Below are 27828 nucleotides of genomic sequence, written 5' to 3' on the forward strand. Positions count from 1 at the left end.
ATATATATATATATATATATATATCATCTTCATATGGTAAATATTTGACAAAGTCTAGATTCTTTAAAATTTGATAAAATGAAATGATACTATTTTTGTAAGAACCATATTATATTATAGTCATTTAAGCATGCACTTGCTTACAACTCAGTTTTATCTCAGTGATTATCAGGAAACATGACATTGAAATGCTAAAAACGTGGTGAATATATAAATGAATGTACTGAAAACATTTACTAGTAGAGGCTATAGCTGAGTGGAAAAAAATAAACTGAAAAAGCAGTAAGGTATAAAGTAGAAAATGATGGAGGGATTTGAAAAAAGAGAGAAGTAAGCAGTTGATAAACAAGTCAAACAGCAAATCTCACTAAGTACATTACTAGATACTAAAGTTATGAGTAAAATAATATATATTAGATGGTATAGTTGTTGACATGCTTGAAGATTATAAAAATACAAATTAAATGCTTAATGATTTGGTAAAATTAAGGAAAAACACTGAAAACTAGACGTTTATGCTTTATTTCTATTGATTGAAATCACATGCTAACATTTGATCATCTCTAAAGACTAAATTACAATACAACTGAATCTGAGGCATAATGAAATAAATAGAATTTTTAATAATATTCACAATATGTTACTTTCACAGATAAACAAATTTTCAAAATTAATTAAAATATTTGATTAATCGAAATAACCCACTTTTAATTTTTTTGTTGTTGGTTTTTTGAGACAGGGTCTCACTATGTAGTTCAGGCTTGCCTTGAACTCACTATGTAGCACAAGCTATAATAACCCACAGTGGTCCTCCTGCTACAGCTTCCCAAGTACTGGGATTGCAGGTGTGAGCCATCATGACTGACTCCTTTTTATCCACATCAGTCACTGGCCTGTTGATGCTGAAATAGGGAAACATGAGGGCCTTTTTGAAAGTAGCACAATGCAAAGCTTCTTGACTTTTACATGCTAATATATGATATTTTGATTATAACAGAACAATGGCAGCTATTATCTACTGCATTTATTTATTGTTCTGGGATAAAGGTAGCATGCGGACTTAAAATTCCCTACAAAGAAGTTATCACAGAGTGAGATGTTATTAATATATAGCTTGTTTTAGCTATACAATTTTCAGTGAAATCATTTATCTCCACATCACTTGAAATACAAACATATTGTAGCACTAGAAATTCGGGATTCATGTAAATCATGCCCACTTTTTATTATTATAGTGCATATTTTAATTTTTTTTCTTTTACATTGAAATTTTTAAAAATATGAGCTCTGTTTTTTCCAGATTAATGCGTATAACACTACTGAACTGTCTGCTCTTTCAGTCCTTGATACTAGATGTATTATGTTTTATCACCACACATTTTACATGACACTGTGCAGAATATGCTGTAATTTATAACAAAATGTTATAATTTACAAAGATACCTTGCCTCCCTGTGTTATCCCATTTTCTCTTTTGAATAGTTTTCCCAACAGTCCACTTTCTCAATATTCTGCATTTATTTGCCAGTTGACTTCCTTCCCCCCTATATGAACACCAAACCTTCTCACCATATTTATTCATTTTCTGAATTGCAGAGAATAATATATTATCATTCAGCAGTGGCAATCTTAATATTTTTGGATCTCTTAATAGGCTAAATTCAAATATATTTTCAAGCAAATTATCTGAAATATTTTAATTAAATTAAATATTATGTTTCCCTTTAGAGAACCTTTAGAATATTACAATGAGAAAGAGCAGCCAAATATTTATAGGTAATGAATAATACATAAGCAATTGTACTTCTATTTCACATTATAAGTGAAAATACAAATTTTTGGATCTCTTAATAGGCTAAATTCAAATATATTTTCAAGCAAATTATCTGAAATATTTTAATTAAATTAAATATTATGTTTCCCTTTAGAGAACCTTTAGAATATTACAATGAGAAAGAGCAGCCAAATATTTATAGGTAATGAATAATACATAAGCAATTGTACTTCTATTTCACATTATAAGTGAAAATACAATAGCAGTGTACATATGTGCAGTTTATTACTACAAATAAAGTAATTGCAAAATTGTGTAGCTAAAATATTGGTTCCAATATCCTTTGGTTGTCTTTATTTTTTAATCCAATAGAGTTATAGAAAACATAAATATTAAGTAACAAGCAAGAACATATTCAAGTGGCTTATTTTGTACTCTTTCTTTCTTCCAGTTTTTTCTTTTCTTCACATTCGTTTTTCAGTATGCTGAATTCCACATTATAGATCAATATCATTGGATAATTTATTATAAGTTATCATCGACTTAAATCTTTTTTCTTTAGGAATACTAATAATAAATAATTAATTTAATATGATAAACACATAGATACATTACTTAGTTGACATTTTAAGTAATTTTTTTTTTTTTTTTTTTTTTAGACGAAAGACCCAGAGCTTCACCTTTTTCTGAACGATTACACATCAGTCTTCACTGTCACACAGATGGGTATTGTTCGCTACCTCACCCTGCTTCAACCAGTGGACAGAGAAGAACAGCAATTTTATACCTTTTCGGTAAAAAGATTTCCTATATACATATTTCTGTATTAATGTAGCTGAAAATAAGGTCTGATCAAAACTGAAGAGATCAATATCAATTTATGGGGGAAAATTTGACATTTCAGGTAAGACCAGAGAACATGTCAATAATAAAAATACATGCATATACTGTGTATATAGATAAATATAAATAAATTATAAATATATGTTTTAAATATATATATGTATAAATCGATATATTTATAAATAATAAATATAAATAAAAAACATGTTCCACCTATAGCCAAGTTCTTGAAGAAAATACAAGAAAAATGAAAACTGGGATGATACAAAAGTACAATTTTTATGCAAAAGCTTAAAACTTAAACATACAGTAGATTTCAGAAGTCATTCATACAGGAATGGTTGTCTGACGGGTGTAGCGGGCTGTTTTAAAGTGCCAATAATGTAAGATATCACTAGCAATACATGGCCGCAGATCCTTCAAAATACCATTTTGTGAATTACTAGAATGTAATTTATAATATTTAGGGCATCTCCCTTCTTCACCGATATATGCACATTGACTATAAATAGTAACTATTTAAAACAAAATATGTAAATGTAGAGAATATTTTTCAATTAATATTTGAAACATTAAATTGTAGTTAGCTGTTCAGAATAAATAATGCTGTTGGCTCACTTTAAGCCATTTTGTATATGTCTTTATTTAAAATGGAGTTTTGTGCATTATAAACAACACGGAATCCTAAACAATTTCTTATCACATTGAAACAGTTTTGAGTATTTGTAATATCACATTTTATTACTTCCTTTTCTCTACAAAATATATATGCACCCTTTTATAATTTTAAATCACATATAAAATCTCAGTAAGTTGTGATATTAGAATCTGTACTGCTTATATTTGCATAATTTCTCTGTTAAATTTACTTTTCTTTCCCCAAAGATAACAGCATTTGATGGTGTACAAGAAAGTGAGCCGGTTGTGGTCAATATTCGAGTGATGGATGCGAATGATAACACCCCTACCTTCCCTGAAATATCCTATGATGTCTATGTTTATACAGACATGAAACCCGGAGACAGTGTCATACAGGTAACTACCCAGGTGATGCGAGCACTCACTAAAAGCAAATACTTTCATGGGCATTGCACAATGCATTCCTAAAGAATTTGGTTAAGAAAATGATTCAGACTTAACTTTCTAATTTTAATTTTATTTATCAGTGCATGAGTGTAGAACATAATGTTGACATCCTCATGGGAAGTTATTATGTGTACCTAACACATCTTAATTCCTTTTTTCATCTCCTTTCTGTTCTCTCTCTTGCACACATTTCTTGATACCTTTCCTTTTTTTTTTACATGTTCGCTGTACAGTGTTCGCATTCTATGTGCAGAGTTGGTACATGTACATAGCACAACTTGATTCCTTTTTTTATTCCCTATCCCACTTCTTCCTACCTTCCTTCATCTCTTGATTCCTTTCCTTTTCAAGAAAAATTTGTCTCTCTACCTCCTATCATTTATCTTTTATTTTACTCTTTATTTTTACAGAGTTTCTCAGACCCATTTTTCATCTATATAACTTCTTGAAAGTGTTAAAGACATCATATCACAATGATCCACATATAACCACGTTTATAGCAGAACAATTCATAATAACTAATCTTGAAAGACACTTATGTGTCCATCAGCAGATGAAAGGATGAAGCAAATGTGTGATTTCCACAAAATACAGTACTATACTTATATAAAGAAAGAAAAACTATAATAGTACATAAGATACTAATGAGATAATTGACAGTGTGAAATAGGAAGAAAGGGGCTAAAAGTGTTGGGAAATTAGGAACCATAGGGGAAAGGTAATAAGGGAAAAGAAAAAAAAATATGAGAAAATGAAAAAAATTGAAATAAAGTGTTTGTAAATGCGGAGGGGAGGAGGGGGCTAAGGGAGGGCAGGGATAAAGGGAAAAATGAGAACCAAGATCTGTCACCTAAAGGTACAAGATCCCAATGATGAATGTAACTGTACTGTATACCTAAAATGTACCAATAAACTAAAAAAAGAAAGAAACGTTTGAGTCATATGTAGGAAAATAAATGTGCCTTCTCACTATAATGTTAAGTGAAGTTAATAAGAATTTAAGATTTATTGTTCACCATAAGTTAGCTTTGAAAACTTTAAATTGAGTGTATGCTGTGCAAATAATATGGACTCTAAAGTAGAAATGAGTAGTTATTAAATATAAACACCTATTTCATCTGTCTACACTTATTTTTTTTAAATTGTATTTCTGAATACATTTAATTAAAAAGTGAATTTGTAGCTTGTGATCAAACTAGTTTGCACTGTTGTAGAAATGGATTAAATGTACCTAGTTGATAAACACAAAACACTGTGTTAATAAGTTTGTAGTTGACCCTATTAAATGTTTTGTACCCAGATAAAATTGAATCATTGCAACAGGGAAAATTTAGACTACATCATAAATGATAGTGTTGAAAATACATAAAACAGCTAAATTGTTGTTGTTTATTTATCTTTTACCATGAAGTATTAATCTGTATGTCATGTCAAAATATTTTTTGTTTTCTGTTTTAACATAAATTGTAAAATGTGATAATAATCTCCTTTAAGGATTTGGAGGAAATTAAAAAGGTATTTACCTCCAGTAGTTTCCAAACTGCCCATGGATGAAAGGTATAATAGATCATGTGAAATAGGAGGAAAAGGGACAACAAAGAGGAAAGGGAAATGGAAGGGGTAGTGGAAAGGAAAAAAGGGAAGGGAATCCATGTGAAAAAATGAAAAATACTGGAAACAAACTCTTTGTAGATTGGCAGTAAGGGAGGGATTGCAGAGAGGGAAGGGGAATGGGGAAAAATAAGAACAAAGATTGATTATGTCAAGGTACAAATTTCTAACAATGAATGTCATTATATTGTATACATTAAATGTACCAATAAAATTAATAAGAGTTAAAAAATTTTTCAGTGAAGTTTTCTAAAAATACAGACTGCCAAACTTTACTTCTGCTCTGCTGAATGTGAATCTCAAAGAGCGATGTATAGATAATAAATACAGGAAGTATACTCCCTGAGGTCCAGATGGTCATGTAGCGACCCCTGGTCTAGACTTTCCTCCAAATCTGAGTCAGACTTTATACTTTTAAATTACTTTTAGCCCAGGAATGCTTTGATATAATGTACTTATTAGAATATTTGACAACAAATTATTGTAAATTATTACTATATATTGAATGATAATAAATAAGATAAAGTAATAGTTAATATTTCATTTTTATAAGTAGGTCAGAATATTTTAAAAAACAAGCCAAATGCCTCAACAGTGTGTGTAATCTTCATATTATGGTTCTTGTTTTCCTTGTCGACTTCACCTTTATTTCTCCATCCCTAAGCATTTATTCAGTCCTGCTGAGTAACATCTAGTTACCCGAATATGCCTTTTCATCATTTTCTCAAATCATGTCCTCCTCTATATTTTCCATTTTATTTGCAGCTTGAATTTTTTACCACTTTGTTCTCATTCTTTTTAATTCTTTCCCTTCTGAGAAAGTAATAGTTTATATACTCAGAAGGAACATAGCAGTTTACAGCCAAGACACTGTGTTACAATGAGAAAAGTTTTCTAAGAGCTTGTTGCCTATAAGTGTCTCAGTTCATATGTGTATACATAATCACACACACACATTCTTTATACCTTACCGTCTCTCATCAAAATGAGAACTCTATGACTATTTGATGTATTTTTCTCTTTCTTTTATGCCAAACTTAAAATTCCAAGTGGTCAGTAACTGTCCTGTTTGCTAGTATAAATATACCCTATACCAGATAATAGACATGCAGTAAATTATTAAAAGGAGGGATTACTACCCATTATGTACTGTTTAATGTAAATCAGAAATTACATAATTCTATGCCTAGTTTATTTGTACATTAAGACATCTTTTCTTGATTTACATAGAAATAATGAGTATAAGAATTTGCCTGAATATTTGTCTCATGTATGTATATTCTTTGCCTTATATTTATGATAATGAGATAAAAACACTCCACAAATTTCTTTCATATATTGCTACAGCACTTATCACGTTGGAGAAATAAATTCCTTAACCCCCCCACCTTTTGCTTTTGTTATTGTGAAGTGAGTGGATTTTTAAGTGCTTTTTTATTGAGGCATCATTGATATCAAGTGATAGGCAGATTCTGGGAGAACACTTCAGTTTTTTTTTAACCATTATATATACTTTGGTAATCACCACACAGGTTGAGAAATAAAACATTTCAGTCTTCCCATCATACCCTCTGAATGACTGGTTTTTACATCTCTAAGAAATCATAATAAATTTCAAGATTGTGAATATATTACAGGTTTTCTTTTAGAATCTTTGTAGTTTCAGATTTCATATTTAAACTTCTTTTCCCCATATAGATATGCATTTTTTATGCATTTAATGATCAGGCAGGACTGTACATAGTTCATTCATTCATCCATAGCTTCTGTATCCAAACTTTCTTACATATAATAGATGACTCATATAGTAGATATTTAAAGAATATTTATGTGAAGATTTAAGAAAGGAAGACATGCAACTAAAATGAATGAATGAAGATATGAATGAATGAGAAGTTGTAATGTACTGGCCTTTATTCCAGTAAATTAATGGAACAAGCAAGCTGCATTTTTCCTCAGTAAGGCACTCTTTCATATGTAGCAAAGTTACAGTTGATAGAGATAAAGGAATGACAATCATTTTCATGTTCTTATTTAATTAAACTTGATTCTCATCTCTTTAATGATATAATTGGAAATAAAAGTTAGTTTATACAGAAAAACAGCCAGAAGGGATCTGGAAGTGTAACTAAGAAAATGGTGGTAATTATGTGGTAGAACTGTATCTCAAAAATGTATGCCTTAGGGGAATGAAAGTTCTTTTTTTTTTTATTTGAAGGCTATAGGAATTAATTCCCCTTCCGCATCTCTTTATAAAAGAGATCTTCTTTGCATTTAAAGCTTTATACTTAATGTATTTCCCCAAACTATGTAGATTATATGGATAGATTATTATGCCTATATGCCTGAAATTTTAATTATTTAAAAGCCAAGAAATTGAGCTTTGCAATTAGTATTTCTAATGTTACTCCTGGTATGTGGTAGAAGGGCACAGTTATAAATAATCCTATAAGAATTTAAAATGAAATAAATTTTCCATTGAGGGGAAAAAAGTAAAATAAAGCAAAATGATTCAGAGCTGTGATCTGCAAATGTCTTTTAAGGGTCATAAATTCATTTCCTGTAAACCTGAAACCCCTAACTTTCATTAAGCCCATTAGCTTTAATGAAGCTAGCATTTAACAAAATAAAGTATCTAACTAGGTTTTGGTTACTAACCTGTTATAAAAAATAGTTAAAAGAGTTGAAACTAAGATTACAATGAGTACACTCTAGAAAAGAGCCCTAGATAAAAATTGTTTAATATTACAATGTTATTTATCCATGAGACTATTTTGGCCTGATACAGTTACATGCTCAATTCAGTGCTCTACTTTGAGCCATGATAAACCTACAAGAAAGAGATAGGTTGGTCTTAAAGATATAGCCAGCCCCATATTACAAGCTCTCAACTATGAATTATATCTTTTATGTTCAGATATTGTGAAAATGGCCAGAATGAATGTACATGAGTTGAGTATAAAACTTAGTATTGCTGCCTTAGAAGCAATTTCACCACTGAGCTCTTTATGCAACTGTCCCACGCTGTTTCTGCAGTTCATTAGCCAAATTGTCTATCAATTTAAGTGTGTATGTATCTTTAGCTATGTCCTATCTCTTTTTTTATCTTTCTAGTCTGAATTTCACTTACATCACACCATTAAAATCATACAAAAACACAGAGCTCAACAGTCTATCTCTAAATGTCAAATTTAAGAGCATTTCTTGGTTTTGAATCTATGTCACATTCTCTCCTGAATTCACACGAAACTTCCAGTGTTCTCACTCTGTCTGTCCATGGGCTGAGAGATGTTGTTGTTGATGTTCAGTTTTCGTTTGTTAGTCTATGACTCTTAAGAAGTCTGTATGTAGATCTCTCTTTCATCTGTCCCCATGTTTTCAGTTAGCATTTTCATGTATACTTACGGCTCCCAAAGTGACCCCTGTTCAGAGCATGACGATATTATCTACTGGACGTGATAATGTGGATTTTGATAACTATTTGAAAGTGGACATATCCCTAAATCAATTCACTAATCCATTATTTTTCTGGTTGCACTTAAGCCCATGGACACAAATATATATTCAGTCACCTTGGAAGCCACGATATTGTGAAGCATCCCGTAACTTTTATGTGTTGAAATTTTGCTTGTATTCTTCACTTGTATACATCTGCATTGAGTTTGTGAAAAATCAGTTTTATTTTTCCCTAAGACATTACAATTTTATTTACTATAGCCCTCATGATGTTAATTACATCCCTAGATGTCTTCATTCATATTTCTGCTACCTTATATTCTCTGACCTAGATAGCCTCATTTCCTCCCCAACCCTCCTCATACCATTTCTGTTTTTAAATGTATCTAGGTAGTTTTAGGTTCACAGCAGAGTTGAATGAAAAATACAGAGTTTTCCCATATATTCTCTGCCTCTACACATGCACAGCCTCCCCTTTGTAGAAATCCCCACCAGAGTGATTCATCTGATAAAAGTGATGAACTTGAAAAATTTTAATCATCCAAACTCGGCACTTTATATCACGATTTATTGTACACTCTATACATTTGTACTAATCTACACTGACTTGTGATCACCACTGTAATATAAACCAGAGTTATTTCACTGTGCTGTCTCTGATTGATCATCTCCTACCATTTCCTGACAGCACTGATCTTGGGTATGCTATGTTGATCTATATTTTTGTCATTCCCAGAACATATAGTTGTAATCCAAGAGTATGCCGCCTTTTCAGCCTGGCTGTTCTAACTTGGTAATGTGAACTTCACTTTTCTCCATGCCTTTTCATTGCCTGATAGTTTGTTTTTGGTGCTCAAATTAATTGGTGCATATAAATCACTTCCTTCATACTCCTAATGAAGAAAGCCTTCGTCACTCCTAAGTGTTGCCAAGTATGAATAAAGCTGGTATGCATCTTTACATACATTGGTATGCAGGCTTTTGTGTGGACCTAAGTTTTCAATTCGTTTTAATGCATGGGAGAGAGCAGTAGGATCTGAATCATATAAGAACATGCTTAATTTTGTTAGAAGCTGCGAAACTGTGTTCAGACTGTCTGATCATTTTGCATTTGTGTTGTCCTTTTCTTTTTCATGAACACAGAGTGCTGTCACTTAACTACTGGTAGACTCTGATTGGCAATAAGATTATTTTTAAAATTATCTTCCACTCTGCTCCAAGTGACTATTCTGAAACAGAGTCAGAGCAGATCTTTATCTTCCTGGAAATCCTACAAATGTAGCATCTAAACTTCACACAGATAAACAAGAATATCCATGCAATACTTTCAAATATTGTTGTCTTATCTCCTGCTACTTACTCCATGTTGCAACTTTAAGAAAATATTGGAGGTGATATTTTGTTTTGATTTGATTTCAGAGTTAAATATCCTTCTAAATTATACATATTGACATTTTCTTATGTTTTCAAGTTTTTTTATCCCAGTTGCACAGTTCAAATATTACCTCTTGTTTTCATTTTCCTATTAATTCAAAATTTCTTCCTTTCTTCTACATATATGTCTCCAATTCTATTTCCCATATATTTTGTTGCGTTCACATTTCATTTACATATCTGTCTACCTTACAGAATTATAAATTCTTCAGGACATATAGGATCTTAATGATCTCTATCTTCCCATAGTTAGAATAATGACTTGTATACAGAACAGTTCTACCAAATAGCTATTGAATTGAATTTCCTTAATTAATTGTCTCTTCAGTCATTTGAGGAAAGAGCTTCACTCTATAAAAATATTCTATTTGTCAAATATTGTTTCACATACTCTTCCTCAAAATGTTCCCTAACTTTACAGTTTTCAGGCCTGCTACCTCACACTGCTCTTAATACAGAAAAGTACCTTAAATTGAAAATATTCCTGATACAATTCTCCTACTTATGCTCTATCAGGGATCACTGTTAGAACTAGAATAACCTTGAAAATTTTTATTATTCATAACCTAATTTTGAGAGGAAAACTTGAGTGGATTTGTTGATATACAATTGGCCCATATTCAGAGTCTATGACTGAATTGCAGAGTGGTTGTGGGAAACAATTTAAAGACAGTAGAATAGATGCAAGACTGACCACTTGTGGCCCTTCCTGCACGTCATATCCTTATGTGACTTTGTACAAATAACCTTATATAACTCAGTTTTCTTTCCTTACTTAAGATAAATTAAATTTAATAATTGAGCCAGTACATCAAAACAAACACTACATGTTTATAGTACCATGTGTTTCATAATCTCTAAAATGGTGCTAGCAATATTAAAAATCTTGAAGAAGGTATTTAAATGTTAAATTATTTATATACATACATATTTTATCACATATGAACTTTGTAAATAATGTCATGTATGGTACCTTCTTTTCTTTTAGTTTTTGTTTTTTTGTGTGTGAGTTTGTTTGTTTTTTGGGACAGGGTCTCGCTATGTAGTTGAGTCTGACCTGGAACTCACTATATAGCTGAGGTTGGTCTGGAACTCATAGTGATCCTCCTGCCTCAGCCTCCTGAGTGCTGGGATTACAGGCGTGCGCCACCATGCCCAGGTGGAACCTTATTATTTTACTAGCTGTTACAATTATATATATAGTTGTGATTATTAATACCCTTAAAATCATATCTCTGATTATTATCAATGATTATCTCTGTACCATGCATACTATTTAGTTCTTTGTAGAGAATACGTAGACATAAGACTGATTTTTATAGTTTCAAAATTTTAAAAAATGATTAGGATATAACTATAGTGTCTAGTACAGTTTGACAACTTATTTTAATGATTTATTTTCTGTGAGATGTATGTATATATGTATGTATGATATATTTGATTTTTGAGAGTTTTATGCATTTGAGTTCTTAGTGGAGTTTGATATTTCAGCAAATATGAGGAACTTTTGAACAAATTTTTGATGCACAAAATTTAGGTATAATTTTACACTTGGACACAATTTTCTTTTATTTTGCTCTTTAAAATAATTTAATTGTACTAAAGACACTAGACTTTCTTATCTCTTTTGTATTAGAATTTATGTATATAGAAACAAAAACATGATCTTAACTGACATGGGTTATTCAGTCTTGCTACAGATTTTAATTGAATTTGATGTTTTCTTGCATCTGTGTTTTATTAATTGGTTTTTATTCACTGTCTAATAATAGAACAACACTTGATTCACCACCCAGACAAGAAACTATTATTCTTGGCACATTCTCACTTACTCACTTTTCAATGTATTATTAAATTGTACCAGTTTTTCCTCATATACTTTATTGAATACATTTACTTCTTTCACTTTCTAATGCCACAAGTCTACTAATGACCATCCCCAACTGTAACCTGTACTATTACAGTATTTTCTGAGGGTTTTGTTTCTCTCTCTTCTCCATTAAGTACTAAGAGGGCTCTTTTGAATTTAAAGTCACATAAAGTACTTCAAATGCTTTATTCTCTCAATGGTTTTCTTTAGCAGAGGAATAATGCCCATAGTCTGTAACTGCCTGACCAATTTCCATATAAGTTCATTATCTACAGTTTATCGTTCTGTGCTTGTTCTGATGCTCACATTTGACAAGAAAATTTCTTTTTGCATGCTTTTCATCATTAGATTTCAGTTTTAATGTCATTTTTTCAAAGAGGCCTCCCATGACTGCTCTTTTCTAAATAACGCCTTCCCTTATTATAATGAAGGTTACTCATAGGCCACCTGATCCCCCTCTGCATCCTTGGGTGCCACCTGTAGCTCGTTCACCTGTAGGTTTTGCTCCAGACCCAGAGCTCCTGCTCTGTTCCTCCCTGACCTGAGAGCAAATGAGGATGAATAATAAAGAGACACAATCACAGAGTCAGCTTAATATGTGGGCAGCCAGTGGGCTCGTACTTCTACCAGGCAGAGGAGCAGCTAGTCTTTGGCCCCCCTCACCTTTATTTACCTAAACATGGGCACAAGCAATGGAAGTAACACAAGACTCATCTGGTTTTCAATACCCATTAGTACATTCTCTGGTAAACAGCTTAACCTCACCTGTCTTAACTTTTCCCTAATATGCAGTCACCCTTGAGTGCAGCCTTCTCCTTTGTGCTCACATTGGAGGCCAATTAGGCCTTAATTTTCCTCTAGTCCTTGACAGTTACTAATTTTTCATTAATAACAATTTCAAAATTTCTCACTTTACTCTCTGTTTATATGATTAGAATACAACTGGAGATTAGATAAAAAAAAATACTGGGTCAGTTTTATTCACTTTTTTCATCCCTGTTTAACCTAACATCTTATATTCCTTTCACATAAATGAAATAAATACTGGTTTCATGGACAAATGTATAAAAGAACTTATGAATATAGTTCAAATAAGTGTTAGAATATCCGTATTTCAAATAAGTGAAATATCCATATTTCAGACTAATGCATGTTAAAAAATAAATCAAAGTTCAGATTTGTTAGTCCTCTAGAATTTAGTACTTCCAAGATCCTTTCCAACAAAGTCTTGAGAGGCTGAACAATCTGACTGAAAATAAAAAATTAGAAGTCAGTTATATACTGTGTGCTCTTAGACAGGTGCTGTTGAATAATTAACATTCATTTCAAAAACAATGTGTGTGGTGTTACAACATATCATGTAACAGATATTAAGCCAACTATCAACACTTAAATGTTGATCAAAATTATTTCAGTAATAGGGAAGAAAAATAGTTTAGCTTTACCTTACATGACAATTATTACTCATATCGTTAATAAACAGTATGAAAATTTAAACATGTAAGACTTTTATAAGGCCTTAATAGTTACAGTGCTTACACTGAGCTTTCCTTTTGAAAAACTTGGAGGAAATAATATCAGTATAGTAATGGCAAACACCTGCTCTTTGAATTTGTATTAATTTAAGAAAGAATATTTGACTTTTTAATTTTTTCTGTCCTCATTCCCTTTCTCTGATATATTTAGTAACACTGATTTTTTCAAAGAAAATATTAATCAATGCAATTAAATACTTTATTATTTTATTCATGGCTAAATTATGACTATGTTGTCATAGAGAATGGTGTCCATGGTTCAAATTCAATAATCATTTTTAAATGAGCTTTTTTATTTGTATGCATTTTTACAGTCATGTAAGATATGCATTTATCTTAATTCTTTATCTCATTATTTCAGTTCTAAATATTATTGGTTCATATATAGTAATTTTGAAATTTGGTATTACCCTAGAAGAAACAAATATACAAAATGTTATTTTGTTTTATTTCTTCACTTTGTGTCCTCTATAAGAATAATAAAAAATTTTCTTAGAGTATTTTACCTTTTTTTCAGTTTTTTAAAAAGCAGTTTTTCCTCTCAACTTCCTCTTATACTAAATTATTTTACAATATCAAAGCACAGTAATTTAATTAGAAGAAATATAGTTGGATATTGAAGTTTCCAATAAAGGAAATCGTTAAGAAAAAATTAACATTCCAATAAAGCAGTAGGGAATTATTGGAGGACTAGTGAAGTTGCTAAGTTTCACAAAACAAAATAAGAAAACTATACTTTTGTGTGTGTATATGTGTATGTGTTTTTTTTACCAATGTATGTTATGTACAAATTTTACTTACTAAACATAATTTAATATATGTAAATTGTATGCGGTTGTTACTAAACTACATGCCTGGAAATATATATATAAGATGAATAAGACATAGTCTTAATCCTTAACTCTTATGAAATAATTTTAATTTTCAGTGAAATTAACATAAAAATGTCATTATTGAATGGTTAGACTTCATGGGAAAGACTGAAACTATAGGAAAGTTCATCACAAAGTGAGTAGGGAAAGATGACCTATTAGGGCTTGATTGTTGGGGATGGGTTCATTGCTGATTAGAACTTCATGAACCTATCAAATTGTTTAGTTCTCAGAGAGGTAATTAAGAGCACTTAATAATATTGAAATGAATACAAAATTCCGGGACATTAAGGATACCAATTTGACTGCCATTGTCAAGAGAGACAGATGAATGGTAAAAGATTTGGTTTCCTTTTACTAAGTCATCTCTATGTTGGCTTATTTAGTAAGACCTGATTTAGGAACATTTGAATTACAAACTTTTAGATACCAGCTGACCTTGTATTAGGAACATTCATAGATGCAAAAAAGTTGCAAAAGTAGTATACTCTAATCCTAACTTTGTACTGCCGTTTTAAAACAATTGTAAAAGTAGCTTTTTTTCAGTATTTGTATGTGTTTGTTTTTTAATGCTTTACATTGTATATTTATGTAAAAGGTATATAAAATTGACTTTATTGGATTTAAGAATAAATCTGACTTATGAAAGTTCTGGAACAGATCTCACTTTTTTATAAGTTGGGGAGTTATTGTTCTTCCAAACCCCTACCATTGCAGAATATTCTGTACTTCTGTAATGCCTTATTCTTGTCTAATAGCACTTCTATTAAAGATTGTTTTTCCCCATAAGTTTTTGATGATACACGTTATTTGATAGAAGTTTTTTTTTAGTCTTCTGAATTATCTATGTTTCATAGTACAGCAATGGGCACAGTTTAAGGCAGTTCACCAATTCATTTTTGAAGTCCTATCCTTCATAACAAAGTAATTTGATGTAAATTGTAAACAATATGAAATTTCTTGGAGAAATATTTAAGATTAGGCCCTAAAAATGACGGGTTAAGGCTTATGATATGGCTGTCAATGGAAGCCAAATTTGAGGAAATCCTATTTGACATAATGAGAGCAGAAGTTGAACATGAGAAAATGCAATGGCATTAGAGCTTGTAAAGTCCCAGTTTCTGGTCTTAGTGTTTGAATAGTAAGAACTACTGAACCCTTACAAAATAAACATAAATTTAAGAAAAAGTAAGCACGCCCTCCAAATAATTACACGATATATATAAATAAATGTTTAAATTCTTCCCTCTGTGGTTTTATTGTTTGGATTTTTTTAATCAAGAAGAGAAAAGGCTAAATCAGAGCTCCATCTCCAATGATATGTATGGGTCATAAGAAATTAATGATGTCTACAACTCTTTCAGAATTACACTGGATAGATGTGTTTTCCAACCATCTACTCTACTGAGGTGCTCATCATCTTGAATTATTCTAGGATATGCCAAACAGAAGAGGGATAACAAGGAACCTGGTATACTTGTGAGGTTTAAAGAATCACTCATCACATTAAGCCCAGAAAGAATAAATCTTGAAAGGAATAAATTTGCAGTGTAAAATTGATTCAACCAGCAGGAGTGGTCTTAGGTTTAGTGTGATTGCCAACTGTGAGATACCAAATAAAGCCCACTCAGCACCAAATATGTTTAGCTGTAAGAAAGAACACAAGGCAGGGAAATTATAAGCATATGACAATGAAAATAAAAGTCTGTGATCTCTGGATATCACTTCCTATGGCTTGTAAATCACATGAACTTAGAATTTGTTGACCCTTGGTACATATTTCTGATATATTTTCTTACAATTTTGTTTGATATTTTTGGTGTAATATCTAGCACATTAAAATAGACTTAGTAAAATACTGACCATTACTCAAATATACTTTATTTAATAAGAGTTGGAATTCTCTGTTCAAAATAAAATAATATTTGCTACATTTTCTGATATTTCTTGAACATTTAAAAGATAATTTCTTTCCTTTATGCTTTATTACTTGAACTTTTTGGCAAAGACTCTCAACTCTGTATGCAAGTTTTCTCATTTAAATTAAATTATTTATCTGGTGAGACTGTCTATGGCTATTATTGAACTTATGAGCTTTATGTGTTGACATGATTATTCTAGTCAGTTACCCTTCATGGTATACCGACACCAAGATTAACTAAGAGAAATCATCACAAACTCAAAACCAAGAGACCAGCTATGCTTCGAACACACCTGTGAGAAGTAATCATTCCCTAAGGGTTCTGAATATTAGCAATAGAGACACTTTCAATTAGAAATATACAAGCAGTATATTCCAGATCACCAAGGCAAATGCAGGGGGAAACAAGATAGAACAATTGGAAACTCAATTACTTGGACACCCTGAACTAGTAACAAAGGATGTAACCAAAAAGATAAAGGAGGCTCTGGAAAAAGTGAAATCAGAAATAATTTCTCAGATATCAATAGAGATGGTGACCATAATGAAAGACATGATTAATAACTCTAGAGCAGGCAAACTATAAAGACCCAGCATAGGAAGAAATGGAATCTGTGAAAAAGATTTGAACAGATATCGAGGAGATGAAAAACTCCATTGAATATATACACAGCAGAAGGAGCCAATGTGAGGACAGAATATCAGATATAGAAGACAGGATTGTGGTTAGTGACCATGCAAAGATAGATTTCTTAAAAATGGCAAGGGACCATCAGAATCCAGAAGCTGCTAGATGATTCAATGAAAAAGCAGATAGTGCAAATGACATTAAAAAAAAAAAAAAAACTACACAAGAGTGATGGCAGAAAACTTCCCAAGCAGGGGAAAAGAATATAATATACAGACTAGTGAGGAATATAGGATTTCAACTAGCTATGATAAAAAACAATCTACACCTAGGAAAACAATGGTTAAGATCCCGGAATCTCAACAGAAGAACAAAATATTAAAAGCAGTTAGAGAAAAGAAACAAATTCCATACAAAAGAAAGCCCAACAGAATCTCAGCAGACTTCTCAATCCAAACCCTCAGGTCAAGAAGAGCCTGGGCCAAAGTATTTCAAGCCCTAAAGAAAAACAACCTCCTATCCAGATTGATGTATCCTGCAAAGCTATTTTTCAGAATCAACAGAGAAATAAGATACTATCATGACAAAAACCACCTAAGAAATTTCATGAATACCAAACTAGCACTCCAAAAAATTGTAGAGAATATCCTAAAAAGAAACAATGAGGCTCACAACTCCATGAAGCCAACAGAATGAAGCCATCAAGCAAAGCAAAAAAATTAATGCAGAGGGAGAAAAAATTAGAAATAAAAGAGCCAACAACAGGAAAATATGACAAGGATAAGTCAATGCACATCCATTATAAGTTTCAATGCCAATGGCCTCAATTCACAAATCAAAATAGACTGGCTAATGGGTCAAGAAACAAGATCCAACAATATGCTGCATACAAGAAACATAATTCAAAAAGAAACTTATAGATTGACAATTAAAGGGTGGAAAACAATACTTGCATGTGACAGGAACCTGAAAAAAGCAGGAGTAGCTATCATCTTGGCAGATCAAATGCATTTCAAATCAAAACTAATTAAGAGAGACAAAGAAAGTCACTCCATCTATGTTAAGGGAACAATCCAAGAGGAAAAATGACAATCATAAATATAAATTCACCAAATACTAGTTCACCCAACTACATAAAACAAATATTAATGGACATGAAAAACCAAATAAGTATTAATTCAATAGTAGTGGGGCATCTAAATTCTCCACCGTCACAAATAGATCAACGTGCATAAATCCATAAATGTAATACACTATATTAACAGAGTCAGGAACAGAAACCATATAAGCATCTCGATAGATGCAAAAAAAAGTGTTTGACAAAATCCAACATTCACTAATGCTAAAAAAAAAAACAACACAGATAATTGGAATAGGTGGTCTTTATCTCATCCTGATAGAAGCCATCTACAAAAAAAAAAAAAAAACAATAGCAAACATCATACTAGACAGTCAAAAATTAAAATCTTTCACACTTAAATCAGGAACAAGACAAGGACATCCAGTATCGCTATTCCTATTCAATATAATTCTGGAAGTATTAGTCATAGCAATTAAACAAGTGAAAAAATGAAGGAATAAAGATAGGAAATGAAATTAAACTGTCATTTTTGCAGTGGATGTGATATTCTATATAGAAGACCCCCAAAAGTCCCACAAAAGACTTCTAGACTTAATCAACAAATTTAGTAGAGTAATTGGATACAAGGTCAACCCTCAAAAATCAGTAGCCTTACTCTACATGAATAACAGATTCACTGAGAGAGAAGGTGGGGAAACAATTATTTTCATGCTACCATCCAAAAAAAGAAATATCTAGGAATCAATCTAACGAAGGAAGTAAAAGACCTCTACTTTGAAAACTACAGCACTCTGAAAAAAGGGATTAAAGAGGATATCAGAAAATGGAAAGGCATCCCTTGTTCATTGATAGGAAGAACCAATATAGTGAAAATGGCCAAAACTGCAATATAGATTAAATGCATTGCCAATTAAAATTCCAACAGCTTATCTCACAGAACTAGACAAAACAATTTAAAAATTCATTTGGAACTAGAAGAGACCTAGAATAGCAGAAGCATTTCCAATCAACAAAGGCAAGGCAGGAGGTATCACAACCTCTTGCCTAAAACTATACTACAAAGCTACTGTGACAAAAATAGCATTGTCCTGGCCAAAAAGCAGAGATGAAGATCAATAGAGCAGATTAAAACGTACAGAAATAAATCCAGACATAATCAGGCACCTCATGTTTGATAAAGGAGTCAAAGACCCTCACTGGAGCAAAGATTGCCTCTTCAACCAATGGTGCTGGAAACCCTGGGGTTCAACTTGCTAAAGATTAAAGCTAGACCCATATCTTTCACCACATATTAAAGTAAAATTGAATTGGGTCAAAGATTTAAATATTAAAACAGAAACATTTAACCTCTTGGAAGATAGATTAGGTGGAATTCTTGAAGACACTGGCATAGGAAAAGATTTTACCGCATTCACATGGGAATTAGCACAAAGAATCAACATTTGGGATCCTATCTTATTAAAAAACTTAAGGGAAAAGAAAATATGAGAAAACAAAAAACAGAAAAAATGTTTTTGTAAATTAAGAAGGGAGGAGGGGATGAAGAGGGGGCAGAGGCATGGGGAAGAAATGAGAACCAAGACCTGTCGTGTAAAGGTACCAGATCCCAATGAAGAATGTAACTGTACTGTATCCTGAAAAGTACCAATAAACTCAATAAGAAAAAAAAAAAGTAATGGGGAAAAAAAGCTTCTGCACAGCAAGATAAATCACCAGCAGAGTGAATAGACAACCTACAATGTGTGAAAAAAATTTAGTAGCTATTTCTCAGACAAAGGACTACTAGCTAGAATATATAAAGAACTTAAATACCCCCCCAATTTAAAGTCCTAATCCAAAAATGGGCATCCGAAATGAATAGACATCCCTCAGATGAAGAAGTAGAAGCAGAAAATAATCTTACACACACAAAAAAAAATGTTTAACATCATTGGTCATTGGAGAGATGCAGATGTAAGACAATATGGAGTTTCCATATTACTCCAGAAAAAATGGCTGCTATCAAGAAATTAACCAGTAACAAATGTTGGCAGGGCTAGGGGAAAAATAGAAACCTTCTCTACTGTTGGTGGGAGTGCAGACTGGTGCAATCACTGTGGAAATCAGTGTGCAGATTCCTCAAAATATTGTGAAATAGGAGGAAACTATTCAAAGAGAAAAAAACTAGGGAGGGAGGGCAGTGGGCGAAAGGAAAGAAGTGAAAGAAAAACATTAATAGAAACAAAGTTTATGTTAATAGGGAGGGATGGGTAGGTTGAAGGGAGGGAAATGGAATGGGAAAAATGAAAACCAAAATATATTATGTACAGGTACAAATTTCCAATAATAAGTGTGATCATAATGTATACCTAAAGTATATCAATAATCTTAATTTAAGAAGAGTTAACCTAAGGCTTCAGATATAATACGAATAAAGCAAAGAAAAGATCCAGTTGATTCACGCTAGTCTAAAATTCTGGCAATGTTTATAATTAAATATTTCAAATTTTTGTCAATCTAAATCAGAAAATCCCTTTTTATAAAGTTAGAAGACTGCATAACATGGAAAATAATTGCTTTATTTTTATTAATTGTGTATTATTTATGCTGTTTATGAAAAATCTTTCTGTCTCTACTTGTATTTTTTTACTAAATCAGGTGTGAAACATTTAGGTAAATATTGAAGGTCAATAGATTTCAGTAATAATTTTCACTATAAATAAGTGCTATTAAAATAATCCACCTTCATTATTCTTTTCTTAACAACAATCTCATCTAAAATCATTTCACTCTTTCCAGCTTTTTCTGCCCTCCTGGAATTCAAAACAAAACAAATCACAAAATGAGAAAAAATAATTTAGATATTATTATGAATATTAAATGTCGAAAAATGTAGTTTCTCTAATTTTTACTCTGATGTAGTGAATATCAGAGTCTTTTTATCACAATGTATGAAAATATCTGCTTGCCTCTCTCTACTTGTCTTTGCCATGTCTTGATGGTCTGATGAATTTATTTTATTATAAAAAAAGTCTCTCATTGAAGGAAAACTCAGAAAACCTTTCATGGAGCACAGTTTTATTTACCAATTTTAACTTACACTTAGGTGCTACTACATTTTCTGAGACCATTGAGGGAATCATTATTTATTTTGAGATGAATATTTTCCTTCCAGTGATTATTTTACTTTAATCAAGGTTATTATTATTATTGCTACTAAGTGATCTCAACTAATTTTTACTTCTAAAATTCTCGCCTCCTGAAAAGAATGCACTATTTTCTAGATGTTTCTAAATTCAGATTTACCTGTTTTAGCATGCCACCAATCCAGAGTTCATTCTGCAAAAACTACATATTTTAAAATATGCTCTGTTCTAAGTTATACTATGATTGATTTTTTAAAGTTCAACAATTAGCAGGGAAAATATTTACTTGTGACTGTATTTTTATTATTCTTAGAGTTCATTATGATTTCTATTCAGTGGTATAATAAAGTTTTGCCCATTGTGATAATAATTATGCATTAACCAAAGCTAGTTTCATGTATGGCACAACATACCAATGTCTTAATGCACAGTATCTCTATCAAAATCATACAAAATCCAAGAAGAACAAATCATAAAACTTTTGTGCATAATTTAGAAATCTTATGGTTGAGATAAATAATTTTTTAAAATTAGATTTTTGAAAGTGAATTTTGGAGTAATATATCAGGAGTGTTCAGTAGAAAATTTAGCATCAGGCCTAATTGAACACTATGTCATCAATCCTCTATTTCCTGGTGCTTTTTTGTTCTGTGTGGCACTTAATCTGAGAGAGCTCCAGGCAGACAAGATAACAAGCAGGAACACCGAACTGCCCACTTCTGAATTCCCCCATCTCCGAGCTAAGCGTCAGCCCCAAGCATGGCCTGTAGTGCTGGTGCTGCAGTGGCGTGAGGTATACAGGAAGCAAGGCCCCGGATGCGGACGGTGGGAGCACCAAGTGGTCAACAAGTAATTAATTCTCAGTTAAGCCACAATTTTTTTTTTTATTCACATGAAATGCTATGTTAATTACTTGATCTCAGAATTATTTATGTCCTTTATGGTTCTTCATGGTCTCAGAGTTATTTCTGTATCCTTTATGGTCTCAGAGTTATTCCTGTATGAACTGTGCCTTTTATTCATTCCAATTGTTATGTTTGAGACTCCAAATTGAAAGTTTTTGTTCAGCTTGATCCAGTTTTTTTTCACATCATTTGTTCTTTCACATAAAACCATATTTCCCATTTCTCAGGATCAGGAAATAGCAATTGAAGAGAGAAATAAACTGCAGACAGATATAAGAAGGGAAAGTAGGGGCAAAGCAGACTTTATTTATTTTGCAAGGGTGAAGAAAGGGTGGGGTCAGCTAGAATATGCAAATGTTTAAATATTAGTAAAGGATTTTGATAGGCAGGATTAACTTCTGTGAAAAGAACTGCTATACATCCTAAAAAAGAAATGTATAGACAAACGGCTCCGAGATTTCATTTTTATATATCTTAATGATTAAAAAAAATTTTTAAACATGGGTTTCTTTTACTTTCAAATGAGACTTACAAAGTTCTTCTTGTCAATCAACCCCTTCCTCATCCCTTTTACTTTAGGAGTCAGATTGTCCTTCTAAATTAGAATTGAGGTTCAAGGGCATCCTCTATTGACAGTGGTTACATTTGTATAGTTGTTATTGAATTAAATCCTCACCATAATTTGGCGCAAAATTAGCCTTTAAAGCTCTATCAAATATGTCCTAGATTACAAAGGGAACATCTCTTGCATAGCATCACTGAAGTTTGAAAACATGCCTTGTGTAATCAGTTTCTTACAAAGACGATATTAATATTTGGAGTCAGTGTATTCAGAGTCATTGTTTCTTTTTCTAATCCTCATCTACCAATTATTATTCAAATTATTTTGTTTGCATACAGTCAAACATATGTTCTTTATTATTTAGTAATAAAAGGCTAAATTAACAGTATACATATTTAAATAACAAAGATAGAATCAATTTTTTTGTTGTTGTTAAACTTTTCACCTGCTAATACATTATCTGTAGCTAGTTGTGTTCCCTGAACATGTTCACTTATCTGTGGTTGGATGGCTCTGAAATTTTAAGGGTGTTTCTATTGCCTGTACTTTGCAGCACTGCTGGTATTTACAGCACATCCCAGATGGGTGCCTTCCTCAATTTAATTATCACCCAGTTTATCCTCCCTTCCAACCTCATTTATGAAAATGTTAAATAAGACTAGCCATAATACCTACATCCCTGAAGCACACTCCTCAACATCTCTTAACTTGACGAGTTGCCATTTATCACTAAATTCCTTTAGCTAATTTAATCCCAGGAAGAATGTTAATATTGAATCCAGTTTGTGCTAAGTTTTAATTACGATTTCCTGAGACATTTTGTTTAAGTGATTTACTATAATGAAAATTGATATCTCCTCTGGTTCCCCCACCTTCTGGTTTTCTAACTTTATGCATGCACAAAGGGACTTGACTGACTTGGAAAGTTCTCCATAAATATTTTTCCTCACTTTGCTTGATTCTTCAAATAGTTTTCTTCTCCTTTGCCTTCAGGTCCATCTGTCATACCCATATAAATTCCAGAATCATTTCATGAAATGTCTTTCCTTCTGGAAGTCACATCTGTCTACCTTAAAATACCAATGTTAGAATTTAGCTACATTAATTTTCTTTTGCCTTTTCAGTTATTTTTATTACCATTATTTCTGTCACATTATCACTCTAAATGTAATGTATAATACAAATGGGAATAGAAAATACAACATATATTCCCTTAAGCATGAAATAGCACATGAAAAACTTGGTTTGCATTTCTTGACTGTATTAAACTAAATCTTTAAATGGGGCATTACCTAACATGACATCCTTGACACTGAATTGAATTTCCAAGGTAAATGTGCACATTCACATTTTATTAAACCTTTTATACCAGAATGTTCACCAGATTCCAAAGGCATCTGTCCAGTATAGCAAAATATCACTGCATAGAGGTAAAACAGAAAGATTTGAAATACCAAGAAAATGTAATTAAGTAAGACATCTCCACATGTTAATTTATTATAATTGTATGTTTTCTTTACTCAGGAGGAAATTTTTGTCTTCCTCTCTGCAAAGTGAGCCCTCCTCCCTTTTTCCTCTGTATATCAATTTTGGTAATACTAAAAACAGAAAATTTTGTGAATGTAAGTAAGCATATGATATTATTCACTTCTAGAATCCATCTTTATTCTTTCACCTTCTTTAGTAAATTTACATGTATCAGGAAGTCAAGGAGAATTAAAAACATAGTGCATAATAATAGAGTTAGTAGATATTTGTTCATATGTAGTGACCCAGATATATACTTTATCGGATACCAGTTGCCTCAAAATGATTATGAATGTACATATATTAGCTCTTCATGTCTTTGAAGTCCTATTAGGGGATATGACTACATTTCCTTTTCTCAGAAAGTTGTTTCTTGGCTAGGTTAGGCTTGATACTCTATAGTTAGAGATCCATTTGCTTTTTTATAAAACTCTAGGTCTTATTTGTCTTTTATAACCAGAGTGAACAAGATTATAAGGCAGGAGAACTTTAGGAAGGAAAATAGCAGAGCAAAAGGAAAGCTGGCAGTAATAAAGGAAAACTAACTTTTCTTATTACATTTTTTTTCTAGTGTCAGATTGTAGTAATATGTGTGTATATGTAAGAAATGGAAGTGAGATAGAAAATAATGTAAAATTTCCTACAGGGATACTGGATTTCATGATAGGACCCCCCCACTTTTTCTTTTATGCAGTTAAAGCTATTCTACAGTATCCAACACTGCTTTTCCTTGTCATTCTCAGAAGAAAAAAAGAATCTTTCCTAAAGTGATTGTTTCCATGTGATAACAGAACAAACGCTATAGCCTCAATTAGAGAAAATAAGGGCATATATGCCAAGAATATTTTCTCATCTTTCATCTTGGAAAGCAAGTTCCTTATATTTTGAGGGGGTGGGGGGCTGACCCAACGGTGAAGAGTTGAGTCCCAAGAGGATTTATGTTGTGATTTTTCAATTTCAGCTCACTGCAGTCGATGCAGACGAAGGGTCAAATGGGGAGATCACATATGAAATCCTGGTCGGGGCTCAGGGAGACTTCATCATCAATAAAACAACAGGGCTGATCACCGTCACTCCTGGGGCAGAACTGATAGCAGGGAGGACTTATGCGCTCACAGTCCAGGCATCGGATAATGCTCCTGCTGCAGAGAGAAGGTAATTTATATCAGAGCCAAGGCAGATTTTCATTGCTCCCGTTTAACCCGTAATTGAATTTAAAAAGCACTGCATTCTTTTATCCTATAAACATCTAAATTAGATCAGAAAATTAGAGACCGGATTCTCAGGAACTGCATATACTTATTTGGTTACATTTTGGGAAGAGGAAAATAAAGGCGAGATTAAACTACCAAATGATTAAGTATAATTTCCCAGATACAGAAGGATACCAGTCTCTGCTCTGGTGAGTAATTGGAAAACATCAGGCACATATTTTCAGTTTATTACTAAAAAGCAATGTGGCTAACAGTAAGAGAAAAGCTCTTAAAAACACACACACACACACACACTATTATTAGTAATGTCTCAGTTTTTTAACCATCTTTCAGAGAATAGATATTAAAATATATATGTAAATACATACGTATATTAGCATACATATACATATTTCACACTGACATAAATGCATATGCAAACATAAGGTGTGATAAAAAAGATGATAAAAATATTAAATTTTAAATTATTATAGTAAAAGCCATATTGTTATTAATCTCCTTGAATTTCTTTATGAGGTATGATAAAAAATACAGTGCATGCTGCTGCTTAGTGTCATGCAACCGAAAAGATCATAGAAATATGGTATGTCCTAATCTGCCTTCTTTATAAGAAATGGTACCATGCAACTCCTGGCTGTTTCTAAAGACAGATGAATGGAAGGTAAGGGTTTTGAAAGAATTCGGGACATTGAGGCAGCTTGAACAGCGGAACTTAAGATATTAATGAGAGAGGACTTCTAGAACTGCTTCAAGATGGTGCCAACGATGGCATAATTTGTGTCGGAAGAGAGGAAAAATGTTTTAGAGGGATTAATATCAATCTGTCATTTAGTGTAATCATTTTTTTAAAAATTTAAACACTCTAGTTATTAATAATACTCATTATGTATATGTAGACACAGAAAAGAAAGCTAAAAATCTTAATAGTACACTGATGAATACAACTTTGACTTTTCAGTCCTCCAGATCTCTTTTATTAATTGGTTGCTTATTTGCAGATTTTCAGTATGCATTCTTTTTCTCATTGAGTTTATTGATACATTTTAGGCATACAGTACAGTTACATTCATCATTAGGATCTTGTACCTTTACAGGCCAGGTCTTGGTTCTCATTTTTTCCCCTTACCCCGGCCCTCCCTTCACCCCCTCCTCCCTTCCCTATTTATGAAAACTTTATTTCCATTTTTTCATTTTCTCATATTTTTTCTTTTCCCTTATTTCCCCTTCCCTTCCCACTTCCCCTACAGCTTTAGCCCTTTTCTTCCTATTTCACATTTCAGTATGCATTTCTAAAAATATGAATGCATGAGGACCTGGGCTTTTCTTTGTTGGTAAACTTTAAATTACATTTTTAACTTCACTGATTGTAATTGGGGTGTTTATAATGTATTTATTCTTCTTCGTTCAACTTTGGTAATGCATAAGTATCTAGAAATCTGTCCATTTCTTCTGTGTTTTACATTTTATTAGAGTACAGGTTCTCAAAGTAGGCATTGATTATCCTCTGGATTTCTGTTGGATCTATTGTGACTTCACTTTTTTCATACCTAATTGCATGGATCTGAGCCTTTTCTTTCCTTTTTTTTGATAAGACTAGCTAAGGGTTTATTGATTTTATTTATTCTTTCAAAAACCTAACTCTTTGATTCATTTTTTAAATAGTTTTCTTAGTTTCCATTGTATTGATTTCTGCTCTAATCTTTATAATTTCTTCTGTTGTACAAGCTTTGTTTTTTTTCTTGCTCTTATTTTTCTGGGAGTCTAAGATTCATCATTAGGTTATTTATTGGAGCTCACTCTGTAATCCTAGTGTGGGCATTCAGTACAATGAATTTTCCACATAGAACTGCTTTCTTTGTGTCCTATAGATTTCTATATGCTGTATTGGCATTATCATTTATTTCTAAAAACTGTCAAATTTCTTCTTTAATTTCCTCTGTGAACCATTGATTGTTCAGGAGAGTGTTGTTCAATTTCGGTTTGTTTGTGAAGTTCCTATGGTTTCTTATGCTATTGATCTTCAGCTTGATTGCACTATGATCTGATAATATATAGGGAATAATTTCGATTCCTTTGCATTCATTCAAACACGTTCTATGAAATAATTAATTCACACATGTGTAAGTACCAAATAGTTTCTCTGGTGTGAAAGACTATAATGGTACATAAGATCCTAATGGGATAATTGACAATGTGAAATAGGAAGAAAAGGGCTAAAGGTGTAGGGAAAGTGGGAAGGGTAGGGGGAAAAGGGGAAAAGGGAAAAGAAAAAAATATGAGAAAATGAAAAAATGGAAATGAAGTGTTTGTAAATGGGGAGAGGAGGAGAAGGTGAAGGGAGGGCAGGGACAAGGGGAAGAAATGAGAACCAAGACCTATCATAT

The 27828-nt window shown here is 32.1% G+C and overlaps 1 protein-coding gene across 10 annotated transcripts in view; it reads left to right on the plus strand.

Annotated features, from left to right (window-relative positions):
• Positions 1–27828, plus strand: part of Pcdh15 (protocadherin related 15) — an 802311-nt gene that overhangs the window by 496602 nt on the left and 277881 nt on the right. For all 10 annotated transcript variants that reach the window (XM_033766616.1, XM_033766617.1, XM_033766618.1 and 7 more), the window contains 3 exons: positions 2434–2568; positions 3503–3652; positions 25192–25385. In XM_033766616.1, the coding sequence (XP_033622507.1) occupies positions 2434–2568; positions 3503–3652; positions 25192–25385 (479 nt within the window). The remainder of the gene's footprint in view (positions 1–2433; positions 2569–3502; positions 3653–25191; positions 25386–27828) is intronic.

This window comes from Fukomys damarensis, unplaced genomic scaffold (genome assembly GCF_012274545.1).
Source record: "Fukomys damarensis isolate Sample0158 unplaced genomic scaffold, DMR_v1.0_HiC HiC_scaffold_20, whole genome shotgun sequence".
NCBI lineage: Eukaryota > Metazoa > Chordata > Mammalia > Rodentia > Bathyergidae > Fukomys > Fukomys damarensis.